The sequence below is a fragment of the Colias eurytheme genome, chromosome 6 (assembly GCF_061535395.1).
Source record: "Colias eurytheme isolate Ceu_HAF_F1 chromosome 6, ilColEury1 Martin Lab GWU primary, whole genome shotgun sequence".
NCBI lineage: Eukaryota > Metazoa > Arthropoda > Insecta > Lepidoptera > Pieridae > Colias > Colias eurytheme.
Window position 1 is genome coordinate 11621649 of NC_142985.1, and position 15344 is coordinate 11636992.

At 32.8% G+C, this 15344-nt stretch overlaps 1 protein-coding gene across 4 annotated transcripts; it reads right to left on the reverse strand.

The window, feature by feature from the left end:
• Nucleotides 1-2036: 2036 nt before the first annotated feature.
• LOC149908048 (peptidyl-alpha-hydroxyglycine alpha-amidating lyase 1-like) lies at nucleotides 2037-15341 on the reverse strand. Of its 4 annotated transcripts, none has more exons than XM_090103177.1 (9): nucleotides 15136-15341; nucleotides 14973-15063; nucleotides 13045-13282; nucleotides 8321-8449; nucleotides 7414-7565; nucleotides 6727-6924; nucleotides 6019-6306; nucleotides 5133-5204; nucleotides 4450-4526 (listed from the first exon to the last, which is right to left on the reverse strand). In XM_090103177.1, the coding sequence occupies exons 1-8, from the start codon at nucleotides 15223-15225 to the stop codon at nucleotides 5167-5169; spliced, it is 1224 nt and encodes a 407-aa protein (XP_089959303.1). In that variant the 5' UTR covers nucleotides 15226-15341; the 3' UTR covers nucleotides 4450-4526; nucleotides 5133-5166. The 4 variants fall into 4 exon arrangements, with proteins under 4 accessions (XP_089959299.1, XP_089959303.1, XP_089959300.1 ...); XM_090103176.1 differs by lacking the exon at nucleotides 4450-4526 and adding an exon at nucleotides 4595-4634; XM_090103173.1 differs by lacking the exon at nucleotides 5133-5204 and having other exon boundaries at nucleotides 2037-4526.
• Nucleotides 15342-15344: the final 3 nt, after the last annotated feature.

Sequence of the window (15344 nt, forward strand, 5' to 3'; positions counted from 1 at the left end):
AAATATGTGTAATAAAATAGCGTAGGAATTGTATTCAGTGTAGGTGACTACTTATAATCTAAATAGTTTGTTCTTTGACCATAAAATGCCAAGTCGGACGAAAGAAGAGAATTGACAAGATTTTTGGAAGGTAATAGGATTTGAACTTCAAATATCAAAGCACTTAGCCTAAGACTAAAATTAAATACATTTATATTATCTATTCTGAGCCAATTATTTTATGCTTATGCCATATAGTCAATTATCGCATATTTACAAGTAGATAGGTAATCTTTAAATAATGGTATAGAATCCCGAAGCCAATTTTACAATATTCATCACTATCCCACTTAATGTTCCTGGTAGCTTTCTTAATTTGATGTAGGAAAAATAGTTATTTAAAATTTGTTCAATGTTAGGTAATTTCAAAAAAAAAAAAAAATCAGTTATTATTCTATATCTTTAAAAATCGCCAATATACATTTTATCCTTGCTATTAGCTACCACTATCGAAAATTTGTAAGAGAAAGAAATTATAGGTACGTCACGGTAAATTAGCTAGATAGGAATTAAATTGGAAAAATATCCCGGATTATAAAGGGATAAAATATAAGAAAGATTGGATATGTAAGAAGCTAGATCTATCTTCACTTATTGGTAGCTACATACGAAAATAGTTTTATAAGTAAACACTTCAGTTTTTGAAGTGAAACTTCTTTATCGGGGTTGGACAAAAATTTAGTGTAACATTTTTGCGTTACGCCGTACGCGTGACATTTTTGCGTTACGCCGTACGCGTGACATTTTAAGGTCATAAAGAAGTTTCACTTCTTATGTGTGTACTCTTAAGTACACGCATACATTTTTTTTATGCTAGGATGTTTATCTATTAATTCCATTAACGTCTACTAGTGTTTATTATTTTATTACACAACGATTTTAAAGAAGCCAATTTGCTTTGGTCTATCTAGTATCTACCTTTATATTATAAAACATGTGAAATTATGAAATAAACTATACACAAATTTCCATATAAATAATATGGTAACATGGTAACTTATTTCGGGAACATAGAGCGTACGTTTCATATGCAAAACTACAATATTGAACTATCTACATTGTGGGCCCAATCCTTTAGTCTTTATAATACCTATTAAATAACCCAATTACTTATCAGTAAAATATTAATCCAGTTCAATTAATCAAGCCAATAGTCGTTTAAAACGTCGAAATCTAATCATATATTTGAATTTGGAACGATCTCGGAGACCATTTTGCTGGCGACTGAATATCCAATAAACGATTACAATTTAAAAGTAACCGTTTTGAACGACACCATTGGTCAATATTGACGTACGTCAAATTCTGAAAGTTATAAATGTTGCCAGTTACAAAATGTTATCGTGAAACATTGATTGCTTTTCAAGCGTGACCACGACATGCTTGTAAATATTACGTTCGAGTCATATAGGATCAGGCGTTAGCTGGAGGGTGTGTTGGTAGCATAGGAGCGGGCTCTTCGTCAGAATCATCGGAATGTACTCGCGTGAACCGTCGTCGATCTAGAAGCCTCCGTAGTTTGAACTCACCGTGCCCGTACTCCCAGCGTCGACGAGATACACCTTTACGTCCTATATTAATATTTAAAAAAATAATTCGAAATGTGGATCTTACTATTAAATTATTAACCCATTTCTGTATTTTAAAATATATAAACATAACAAATACTAGAACAAAATAACCATAGATAAAATAATATTCTGCATAACCCATTGAGCCCCAAGGGGCCCGATCGGTGCCAGACGACTCGACTCGACTAGTGAGTCGACTAATAGATTCTCCACAAAATAATACCAAAATCAGAATGCAAAACTTGCTATTAATTTTAAATTCTCAATTTACGAAGATTTTCATAATATCAATAAAATTTCGCTCCTTTAACTTCTACTCAAAATCTTATTTTTATGGTGTAGTTCAACAATAATTTGCAAATTAAAATAAAATGAAGTCAAACATAAAGACAAACATGCAAAGGTGCGATAAAATAAAAACACAAAAAGCTTCACCAATAAATATATTTCAGTAAATAAGCTACAATCACAATTACAACTAACGCAGGTATACTTGGACGATCTCAATATGTCTTACAACTAAACAAGTTTGTAAATAAAAATAAAATGAAAAAATATAAACAGCACATTTCGTATAGATTTCATTTCATACATTTGAGTTCTTAAATAAAAATTAAAATCAACATAATGTAGAAATAATAAATTATTTTCAGATCAACTTTAAGAGATCATAATTTAAATTTATTAAAATTATTCAGATTTCATTAGCTTCATTTTTATCATTCAATACATAGTTTACTTATATGATATATATCTCATATTATGACGATTTTATATCTTTATGCCATTTGTATAACATTCTATATTGTATAATATATAAAAAATAGAATAAATACAATACAATTAATCTCATGGTCAATGGATTTCAAATCCATGAATTCATTTTTAACAATAATAAAATTTTCCAGTCATGCATTTGCATGAATACTTAATATAAAAAAAAAACATTTATTTGTTTTTTTTTTTTAAATTGGAATGCTCATGTACACCGTAATAACGAAAAAAAAAATATGGAACTGGACACAGGCATGCAAACAAAATTGTGCGATAGGAAAAACAAATTGAATTTCTTACTAAGAAAAAAAAACAATTTAAAAATTACGAATTACTCAAATGACGTTTTAAACATTAGGTACAGCAACACTATATTAATTTATCATAATTAGTACCTAAGCTTTTTTTTAACCTTTTAGAATACCGTCACTTGTGTAATTCACATAATATAGATTATAAATACCTTAAAAGAGACATTTCATTTAATAAGCAACACAGTTCAATACACAAATAGTATAATTTTATTGTTTCCTTGAAATACTCTGAGCAAAAGCTAAAGGCTATCATATTAATTGTCTTTAATCGCTTTTGTTATCGAAGTAATTGGTTATAATAAGTTTATACATTGAAATCCAATTAAATGAATATAATAAGATAGTTACACAGTTTTCTCTATGATTGTCTTGACTGATAAAGTTATAATTTTTTAAAGAGATTTTATTCAATCGAAACAGAAAGACTGCTAATTAATATTCCAATGTAATATGCATCTAATACTTCTAGTGTATATTAGTTCATATATTTTTTATTTTAAACGACTAAATACTTCGTTGCTTATTAAACGATGTAGGTACAATTTGTGACGATTTTGTGTATTTGTAAGGGTTGCCACTAATTTGTGCTTGATTTTTTATTAAATTATCACATTTTTTGTACGGTTACCGTAAAGTTTCACAAATAATACTCAGATTTTTCGAAAACTAAATATTATCTCATTAATTATTAATAAATTAAGTAGTGTTATGTAAAATTACATATTTCTACACGTTAAATCATAATAAACAACTGTAATAAACTAAAGTTAGATGCAGTTCAGTTAACCATGTAAGCCTCTGTTAAATAATCATGTTATATGACTGTTAATTAATGTACAGCATATTACATGCTGAGCTACTAGCACATACTCTACGTTTAACCTTCGTTAACTGTATAACTCCACACTTAACCATTGAAGTAAACGTCCTTAATATACTATAAGTGACATGCTGTCCAACATATTATATAAAAAAAATACAATTACAAATAAAAAAAAAAATATAAGAATTAGATATACGAAACTATAATCTGAACCATATTATAGCCACCCACTAAAGCCTCGTATTAGTATTTGTTGAACAACAAAGTTGAATTAATACGTTCAGGAGTTGTTGCTGGCAATTCTGCGAATTGGTTCCAGACATGAGACAACATTTTTGCTCAACTGTTGCTCAACAAGTAGGAAACCTCGTAAAATAAATAAAGTAAGAAAAACAACAAAAAAAGCACGCTTTAGCCCTCATAAAATTATTTGGCCACTTTTTTTATAAAGGTACAAAGTTTGAATTTAATTGCTTGTAGTATGCCAAAATTGAGTCTGAGGCGGTCAAAAGGACTTGGTTACAATTACAAATATACAGCTGTAGTTAATTAAAGCGTTTTATACCATTTAAATGCTTTATAAATGAAAAAAAAAAAACATAAAATCCCATCTCATGATAGAATTTTTTCTATCCATCAAAAATTTCCAATAAAAGCACATTAAAAAGTGTTTTATAAATGAGATATTTTTAAAGAACAGAAAAATATTGACCTGTCTCGTGATTGATTTCTTACACGTTTTATAGCACCCAAATGCTTTATAAATGAGAAAAAAATCGCCTTCCTTGTGTTCGAACTTTTTCTATATTTTTTTTTGTTTAACCATCAAGTGGCAACCCTACTCCTCCGCGTACACATCACTCTCATCGTATCGCTTACCGCGGTTCCTCGCGTTGAGCAGCGCGACGGCGGCGAGCGCGAGCAGCGCGGCGCCGCCCGCGCCCAGCGCGCCGCCCGCCGCGCCGCCCCACTCCCACCCGCTCGACACGCTCACGCCGCTCACCTCTGCGGATGCGGTTGTTGGAATATAGAGCGGACGCGACTTTTAAAGTTATTTAATGGATCGTATGAAACCCCACTCCCACCCGCTCGACACGCTCACGCCGCTCACCTCTGCGGACGCGGTTAGTTACTAACACCCGTTCTTATTCATCCCTACTAATATTATACATGCGAAAGTAACTCTATCTGTCTGTTACGCTTTCCCGCTTAAACCTCTGAACCGATTTTGATGAAATTTGGTACAGACAATCTTTAGACCCTGAGAAAGAACATAGGCTACCTTTTATCAAAGCACTAGCATATTTTTTTGAGTATAGAGTAGATTAAAAAGTAATTTAATTTTAAAATCAATTTTGGGCGTAATTTTAATATTAACCTTACACACACATCTCATTAAACTTTGCAAATACACAGATAAAAATTTGTTTTATACGCACAACATGCTCCCAACTATTTTATGCCCTACGAGCACCCTGCTTACCCCTGCTAACGTGGTTAGTCACTTACATTCATTCTTGAGTTAGTAAATACATGTTTACCACAACATGCAAACCTCACCCCGCTACCCTCAAAGCCATTAACAAGTACATTATATTAAATAATTCGTACCAAAACTTCCCACCCAAGTGTCACGCTCACATTGCTAGCCTCTGCGGACGATGTTAGTCACTAACGGCTGTTCTAAACGATCACGTAATACATTAATACTATACACATACTATATTAGTTTTTGAGAAAATAGATAAGAGTGTAAATAAATCAATATAGATGCTTAAAATAATAAAAAAATTCACTGAGATCTCCAAGTTTAAATTTTGTTAATCCTTTACAATACATAATATTTTTGCACTAAGTAAATCCGACACTTAATCTTCAGATTATAAACCTATCCAAAGAATTTACCTAACAATATACACAAAACAATATACAATAAACAGGAATAGAAATAAAATTGAAATGCCATTTTATAGGTTAGCTAAAGTTAAAAATTCATTTATGGGCCAAGGTATACGTTTTTACAATAAAATTCCTCATAGTATTAAAGAGTTTAGTAGTGTTAAATTTAAAACTTATTTAAAAAATGTATTAGTTCAGAGAGCCTACTACAGCATTAAGGAATATATGGAAGATGAAAATCCATGGAGGGTTGTCGCGTAAGAATAACAGGACAGTTCTTTGGCATATTATGATAATATATAATATTATGTAGTTAGATGTAAGTAACATGTAATGTAAAATTATATTGTATATGGACATGACTTTAAAAGAGCAACTATGGAGTTTCTTGCCGGTTCTTCTCCATAGATACTGCTTTCCGAATCGGTGGTAAATTTAAAGAATGTAATGACGATTCAAAAGTGCTTCTGGAAGAAGTCTAATTGAATAAATAAATGTTTGAGTTTGAGTTTGAGTTTGAGTTCAATAATTGTATAAAATATACAAGTACAATTACTGTACAAAAACACTATATACAGGGTGTTCCAAAACTACTTACCAACAGTGGCCGTAGGCTTGGCGGGCAGGACTTCAGTCGTAACATCATTCCCAACCGTTTCATTCTTCAACAACAAGGATTCGTCCAGAAATTTGTACACTTTGTGCGGATCGAGTTCCGCGACGTACACAGTGCTGCCATCTGGCGATACGGCGACATCGTGCGGGTTTCTGAACGAATCTCCCGGTGCGAATGTTTGTATGAGACGACCGGACGTGTATTCTATGACGTAGCCCCGAACGGGTATACCGGTGAGGGCTGGCCCGTTGACTAGGTAGAGGCGGCCACCTAAATTATTTTATTGTTTTTAATACTTAAAAATACAAATGCGTTCTACGTCTATTTTACTAAACCATTTTTCTTATAGGCGATTTGTATTTATAAAGAAAATTGAACCAAGTCCCATCTTATTCAATAAGAGAACCCAGAATTTAAAATATTTAAATCAAATCAAAACTCTTTATTTTCTCCATACCTTTATGGTTAGAAAGGTGTTAAGTACCGAGTACGTTCAATATTCTATGATCTATCACATATACTGCCACTGTACATTTTTTACACATTGATATACGGTCACTTATAAATTAATGTATGTATTACAATTAAATATATTAACCTTACTAGACTTTATTAATCATATCACATAACAATCAGCTACCACATTTCTTCTACATTTCACTACACAAACATACACACAAAAAAGCTCACCCTGTATAGGCGAATAGGCAACACTGAAGAGCCTCCGTCCAATCAGCCAATGCGAATACGAGTGTATGTATGTCCCGTTGTCAGCTCGGAAACACGCGATCCTGCCTCTCTCTCTATCAGCTGTGCAAACTGCGTTTTTATCTTCGGCTATCGTTAGCGCGTGTGGTACGTTAAGAGTGAACGGTGTTTGACCGGTGCCTGAGGAAATTATGGATAAGTTAAAGGATAACTTGGGAAAAAAATATAAGGAAATAGATAAAAAAAATGATAGAATAAATAATATACAACTTATCTTTTATTATATTTGCAAATAAAACTGTATCGGTTACCGTAAAATGTGATGAAATAAAAAATGATAGAATAAATAATATACAACTTATCTTTTATTATATTTGCAAATAAAACTGTATCGGTTACCGTAGAATGTGATGATATAATATTGGTCACAATTTATAAGGGCTAAATTTACATATTTACATAAGCAGCATAAAAAGAACACGGCAGTGTGAAAAACAAGTGATGCCGATTGTATTACAAGATGAATTTTTATCTTTGCTAACAAAAGATGAAAAAAAAAAAAACAATCCCACTCAAAAATCATTAAGTTTTGATTGTTGGTATTAAACCATCAACAAATCTACTTAAATAGTAATTGTAAGCAAGTTTATCTATTAAATTATGACTCACGTCGTCCCCACTGTAGTATCTTAGTCCCATCTGCCTTATACTTAATGATCCTTGTGTTACAATAGCCATCTGCTACGAAGAAGTCACCACTAGAGTGCACCGCCACTGAGCTGGGCTTGCAGAAGTGCTCGTCGTCATCGCCGGGCACAAATCTATTTAAGAATGTTGGGTTAGTTATAACTTAACTACTGTGACTAGTTATACAATTAAGTTATCTAGAAGGTAATTAACAAAATAATTGTAGAAGTAAATGGAAGACCGGATTTGAATGAGTATTTTTTATTAAGATTCAAAATATGGCAATATTAAAAAAATTGAGTATAACAAAAACGTATCATCTTTCCAAGAAGAAACTTCAACATTTCATAATATATGTATAAACAATTTCTTTGACTACACACATAAGTGTGAAGTAAGGGTTTACTTTAGTCTCTTGATAACAGTATATACTAATAAATAAACATCTATATGTCTGTATGGAAAATTTATCATCAACATCTGACCTATTTACACAAGATTTCACTGATTGAGTAGCTATTTTAATCCCTACACATATTATAAATGTGAAATTAACTATCTATTGTTTTTCTTATGTCTAAACCACTGAATCGATTAAGATAAAATTTGACACAAAGATATTTTTAATAACTCAAGCCCCGGAACCACAGACACAATAGAAAATCTATTGTGACTGGGACTGATCGGACCGCTTGGGGCTCAATGGGTTAAAGCTGAAAAATATTTTTTCTTAGATATTTCATGAGACTGGATAAACTATGCAAGTAAAACCCCAGGGTTAGGCTATTTAAAATCTTTTCATTTGACCATGTAGGCAGAAAGCTACAGTTATAAATTAATTCCTATTAATGACATTCTTGTCTAAGATTTTATATTCATAATAACTCACTTCTCTCCAAGTTTGAGCGCAGGCTCCTTCCTATTGTCTGGTGTAAACTTGAACACTTGGTGGAGGGCTACATCTGTCAGCCACACATTCCCTGATGCATCCACAGTTATACCATGGGGCATGTAGAATCTGTATAAGATAATATGAATAGATTTTATTATGAAGTAATAATAGCACATCACCACTATTTTGAAGCTGTATTTCTAAGGTCTTAAATAAATGTACTATTTAATTAAAAGGTTTATGTTTATTATGATTATGGTTGCATTGATTATATAATGATGCATACTGATATCTAAATTAATATTATAAAACTGAAGAGTTTGATTTGTTTGAACAGGGTAATATCAAGAAATACTGGTTTGAACTGAAAATGTTTTTTTATGTGTAATAATCTAAATTTTTGTGAGTGATAATCCATTTAACAAGGAATAGACTGGGGTAGAAGCCTTTAAAAATAATGAAAAGATAAAAAAAATCGCAGTCGGATGAAACCCATTAGAAAAGGAGGGGAATATGATGAAAATAAAAGGAAAAATAAATTACGGTCAATCCGAGTTCGGGAAGTGGGAGGGGGGAGCTTTTAAGAGAAAAAAATGGTTTCTCTCGATTTCCGACAAAACTACAAGTCCTACAGAAAAAAGTTCAATGGCAAAGTTGTAGGTAATTAAAAGTTCTACAACTTTTGTATTCACAATTTTTTCACATAACCTCAAAATTTAGGTGAAAAATTCAAAATACCAAGTTTTTGGTCTTTTATTTTTATCTACTTCAAAATTTATTGTTTTTCTACGAAATTTGGTGGAAACTTACTTTATTATGTCCCAAATACACTATAAATTATTTGATTAAAAATATTCATTTTTTCGCCTTATTTTGAATTAATACCAAAAAAACAACCTAATTTTCAATCGAAAAGTCACCCGTCAAAATATCAGCTTTTTTCAAAAACTGGGGGTGCCTTTTATTCATTGAAATCTCTACTTTCATATGGTGTAAAAAAATAAACACCACTATAGTAAATGTTCTCAGGAAATGCATACAAACAGTGTGATAATGAGCTTTTACTAAATCAGGCACACTTCTCGAACTCTATATCTTCTCTTTTATCGGCTTTTCGGTAATATTTCAAAAGAAAAATAATTATCTGTTCTAAGTTTAATATTTTACAGCATATTCAAAAGCAAAATGATGTCGATAAAAACATTTCAGGTAGTTCGAGAAGTGTGCCTGATTTAGTAAAAGCTAATTTTCACCATTGAGATAATATTAATATGGAGTCGATACCGCCTACACCACTTATGTTCCACTCAACATACGTCATGTGGCGTAACTGCACTCAGTCGCTTGCTCGCTCATTGGCGCGAACGTCACGCTCATTTTTTATTTGTTTTAAAGTGAAACGCATCAAATATGCCTACGTGTGTGTTACGATATTGCACAAATAATACAAATAATACGGAAAAGTGCAAAGGAATAACTTTTCAATCAGTAAGTAACTAGATAATAATTTTTAAAACTTAGTTAGAACAAAATTTTTGGCGGGCGACATTTTGCGTCATTTGTCATAGATTAAAAATTTAAGATATGACATTGGGCATGAAATAAGTGTTGTTAGTAATATTTGCTGGCGTATATTTTTATAGTATAAAATAATAATTTTACATATTTAGAAAAGCATAGACTGGTTGTTAATTGAAAAAAGGTGAAATCATGAAATATGAAAATCAATTACTTAATCACCAATTTTTTTTTTGTTAATTGATTTTAATCAATTTTAATTGATATTGTATAAGCTACTGACTTGAACGTATAATTGAATTATTATTTATTTATCTGCACTAATATTATAAAGAGGAAAACTTTGTTTGTTTGTTTGATTGTAATAAATAGGCTCATAAACTATTGGACCGATTTTGATGAAATTTGGCACAGACAATCTTTAGACCCTGAGAAAAAACATAGGCTACTTTTTATTGCGAAATATGTACCACGGGCGAAGCCGGGGCGGACCGCTAGTTCAGAGATTAATATTTTTTCTATTCAAGGTTTCCATGTCTGGGTCGTGAAGAAAGGGAAAAATGGGTAAAATTTGTCCAAAACAACCGCAGTGAAGAAACCTGGTTACCATCCGATAGAACTAGCGTCTGTTCATTGCATTTTCGCGATGAGGATAAATATACCACAAAAGCGGGAAGGCGTATTCTAAAGAAGTCTGCTGTTCCTTGTATTGATGTTAGTAATAATAATAAAGTTTTACGGATTTGTATAACAAATAAAATATTATTTTAGCCATCACTAACATTATAATTATTATATTTATTTTAGCCGAAGGTGTGCTACAATTGCATTGCATTTTAGCCGAAGGTGTGCTATTTTTAAACTGGAACAATACAAGCAATTTCTGAGCCGGGAACATGTTCTGAGGATGATGAACTAAATATAAATAAACACAATTTTTACACGGCTTTTATTTTTTTTCTAAAAAAGGCTCAATTTGTAAGGAATGAAACTTCCCATAGCCCATATTGATCCTCCTCATCCTATATTATATGCCAGATATTGTTAGCCCCGCGTAGTAAAGTCAGTTTATATCTAAAATAAATATTAAGTAAGTACAAAGAAAATTTCAAGTCAACGTGCATGTAAGGAGTGGCACCCAATAAAATAAACAGAAAGAAACAAAGTGTCGCCTCTATAGCGGTGAGTCAGTGACATCGCATAATCTATGACTGTCTAGCCGTCATTCGCGCGCCCCGCGCCGCCATCTTGGCGCACAGATTTTGTTCGTGGTGTCTGCTCCATTATTAATATTATCTCAATGATTTTCACACTGTTTGTATGCATTTCCTGAGAACATTTACTATGGTGGTGTTTATTTTTTTTACACCATATGAAAGTAGAGATTTCAATGAATAAAAGGCACCCCAAGTTTTTGAAAAAAGCTGATATTTTGACGGGTGACTTTTCGATTGAAAATTAGGTTGTTTTTTTTGGTATTAATTCAAAATAAGGCGAAAAAATAAATATTTTCAATCAAATAAATTACAGTGTATTTGGAACATAATAAAGTAAGTGTTCACCAAATTTCGTAGAAAAACAATAAATTTTGAAGTAGATAAAAATAAAAAACCAAAAACTTGGTTTTTTGAATTTTTCACCCAAAATTTTGAGGTTATGTGAAAAAATTGTTAATACAAAAGTTGTAGATCATTTTATTACCTACAACTTTGCCATTGAACTTTTTTCCGTAGGACTTGTAGTTTTGTCGGAAATCGAGAGAGACCATTTTTTTCTATTAAAAGCTCCCCCCTCCCACTTCCCGAACTCGGATTGACCGTAATTTATTTTTCCTTACATTTTTATCATATTCCCCTCCTTTTATAATGGGTTTCATCCGACTGCGATTTTTTTTTGTTTCAAAAATTATCTACTCTAGTCTAGAAGTCTTTTAAGTCTTTGTAAATTCATGCTGAAGCTAATTGCAGTCATAAATATATTTTGGAAAATCCAAAAGTGCACGCCTCATAATTTTTTTTAATAAATATTTATTAATTATTATTTTTGTTTATTTAATAACAATTAAACCACATCGAATCAGACCCTGAAAAATGAAAGGGTTCTATTCCTGAGCATACTCAAGCGTAAGAGAAAAAAAAAGACTCGATTAGTAAAGTATTTCGGTCGCTATCGTGTTAACAAGAAAAAGGATCCGCACATACAGACACACGGACGTCCAAGACAGAACTTTTTTAAACTGTTTTTTAACTAGTTTAAATAACAAAAACCGGCCAAGTGCGAGTCGGGCTCGCGCACAAAGGGTTCCGTAGCAGCAAATATAATAAATTACAGTTAAATCAACCTATCTCAAAAACTATAAGAGATACTTTGATCAAACCAAAAATCGTTGAAAGAGTTAATTAGCATGCATCACCTCTATTTTTTTTAGAATTTTATACCCCGTAGTTATAAAAATAGAGGGGGGGGGACATACTTTTTACGACTTTGAGAGCTGATATCTCAAAAACCGTTCACTTTAAGAAAAATGTTTTTTAGAAAACTTTATATCATTTTAAAAGACCTTTCCATTGATACCCCACACGGGTATGTACATCGAAAAAAAAAATTTCATCCCTCAGTTACATGTATGGGGGGCCCCACCCCCAATTCTTTTTTTTACTATTTAGTGTCATATTTTTGTAGCGGTTCATACAACACATATTCCCATCAAATTTCATCACTGTAGTACTTATAGTTTCCGAGTAAATCGGCTGTGACAGACGGACAGACGGACAGACGGACAGACGGACATGACGAAACTATAAGGGTTCCGTTTTTGCCATTTTGGCTACGGAACCCTAAAAATGACATCAAAAATATCATGAACGTTAAAAATAGTGTTTTTTCTTAATATGTGTGTGTATGTATTATCTTACAAGTGCAATGTATGATACGTAAAGACATTTTAAGTTTGAAAAATCAGATGTTTTGCGCGAAGTGACAGTAGTACCCACCTCAACGCTTCGCTTATGAGGCGTGCAAAAATGAATAATGTATAATATTTGTCTGCTCTAAAATGTTGGCTATCTGCATACATGAATTAGAATGTGTAAATGAAATAAAAAAATACCAAGATTTTAATATCTAATAACAGTGATAATACTCCGTTCTTTAAAAGAAAAATATTATATACTTATTAATCAATTAATTACAGATTTACTTACAGATTTTCTCCCCACAAATCCACTAATTCACCAGTATTATTAAACACCAAAACTGTTGGACTTGCAATGGGAATTTCTCCTATACCCTGATACACATTCCTAATACTGAATGTGCTTGCATCCCATACATTTGAGGCTCGGTGAAAGACGTGAATTTGCCCAGACGAATCTATGGCTACTCCGGACACTTGGCCCATTTTCACTGAGGGATCTGGCCAATCACTCACCAGTTTTGGTGCTACAAATATGGTAAAAATGTACTTTAAGGGCCGTTGAAGGGGGGGTAAAGGGGGGGGGAGGTGTGGAGGGGGGGAGAGGAACCCCCTCTGTGAAAGGGGAGGTTCGGAACCCCCCCCCCCCTTTTCGAGAAAAATGCAAAACAATTTTTGAGGTTATGTTACGAAATGTAATAGGAAAAAGGGGGTAATGGAGAGGAGATTTGGCAGGGAGGGTTGGAAAAAGGAGGGGGGATAAGAATAAAACATAAAATACAGTAATTTTTGACATTTTTTTTAATAGTTTCGGGTGAAAATGTAAACTTTTTTAAGGAGGGGGAAACGAGTGGGCTTCGCCAGAAGACTCGCTTCGTCACCCCCTCGCTTTACAAAAACACTCTAGTTGTGTGACAGACAAAACCACGTGGGATCGAGGTGCTCCGATTCGGATCTGCTACTCGAAGTGACCTAACTCGACTCAAGTTGGGGTGCTCTGATTCGGATATGCTACTCAATGTAACCTAAATCGACTCAAGTTGGGGTGCTCTGATTCAGATCTGCTACTCAAAGTGACCTAATTTGACTCAAGTCAGGGTGCTCCGATTCAGATCTGCTACTCAAAGCGGGCTAACCCAATTGGTGTGCTCGATCTCAAATCGACTTTCGATTTTTTCTTTTATGGTAAAAAAAAAATATTTAGAATTAACTGAATGTACTCACAATATTATCGAATTCCCTGAACTAAAAAAAATCCTGATTTTACTGATAAGAGATCCCAGAGATTGTATATTATGGTACCATTCTTGGGCTACATAAAAATGGATTTATATTTACATTGCAAATACAAATTTGAAAAAAATCGATTTTTCAGAAATCGATTTTTATATTGTGTCAGACACTGCCTTAGCTCCGGCGCTACGGGAAGTGCAGCCCTTCCGCCCTTGCGTGACAAAGCACGGTCGCCCGTACTCCGCTTCGCAGCTTCGGCTTGTTGGTCGCCTTCAGCGACCAGCCTCAGCCGCTCCGCTCCGCACGGCTCCCGAGCTTTGTCACGGCGGGCGAGGGCTGCTCTCCCTCCGCGCCTCCGGCTTTTTACATACACTCTAGGGGTAGGGCAGACAAGACCACGTGGAATTCGGGGTTGACAGCTTCGGTTCTGTGGCAAGTCTTATGATAATGCAATGCTTATTTTAGCGTAACGTTTTTTAGCTAGATTCGGACTTTCGCAGCTTAATATTGAATACATAATATTCCATCATTGAAAAAAATTACATTTTACAAGAATTGTACTTGCAAAAACGAAACGCAACAAAAAATACAAATGTCAAGATGGTTGCTCGAAATTGTATGAAAAATTATGAAACTTTGATAATTAATTTCTAAAAAACTATAAATCTCCGCCGATTAAGATTTTACGGGTCAGTTACTTAGGCATAGACCTTTCTCCAAAAAAATTTTGGTTGCCCAACTCGATGGCCCTTAAGGTACATTTTAGCCAAAAATATTATTAGAAATAAACTAATAATGTTATGTCAAGCAATATCTCCTGTTTAGCAAAGAAAATTTATTCAAAAATATTTACGAAAAAGTGCAATGAATGGAATATCTTATTTGTATCTAAAAATTACGTTTTACATGAATAAAATAAAAAATATTCATTGTTATTATTGATCAGTTTTTATATTCATGAAATGATAACGTAAACAAACTTACAATGTACAAGTTTTCCAAGAGCAGCATCCACTTTAGCGTATTGTTCTCGCTCGTCAAAGAAACTCCTTGAAAAATATCCATCTTCTGGATACTAAAAGTAATTATTAAGGGTATTAACATAATGAAAATTGGATTTATTTATTAATTAAATAATGATACATACTCTACGAGCAGAAATACAATTTATCAGCGATAATAAAATGAAAAATGTATCTAATTTGTAATTAGATATTATAGCACTAAACTTCGACATTATGATTAAAGTAATTGAATCATTTAAAACTTGAACGAATTGATTTTCTTCAATTTTACACACGAATTTCCAATTTATTGTTTTCGCAAATAAAATAAACTTCACCGAGATAGAATCGT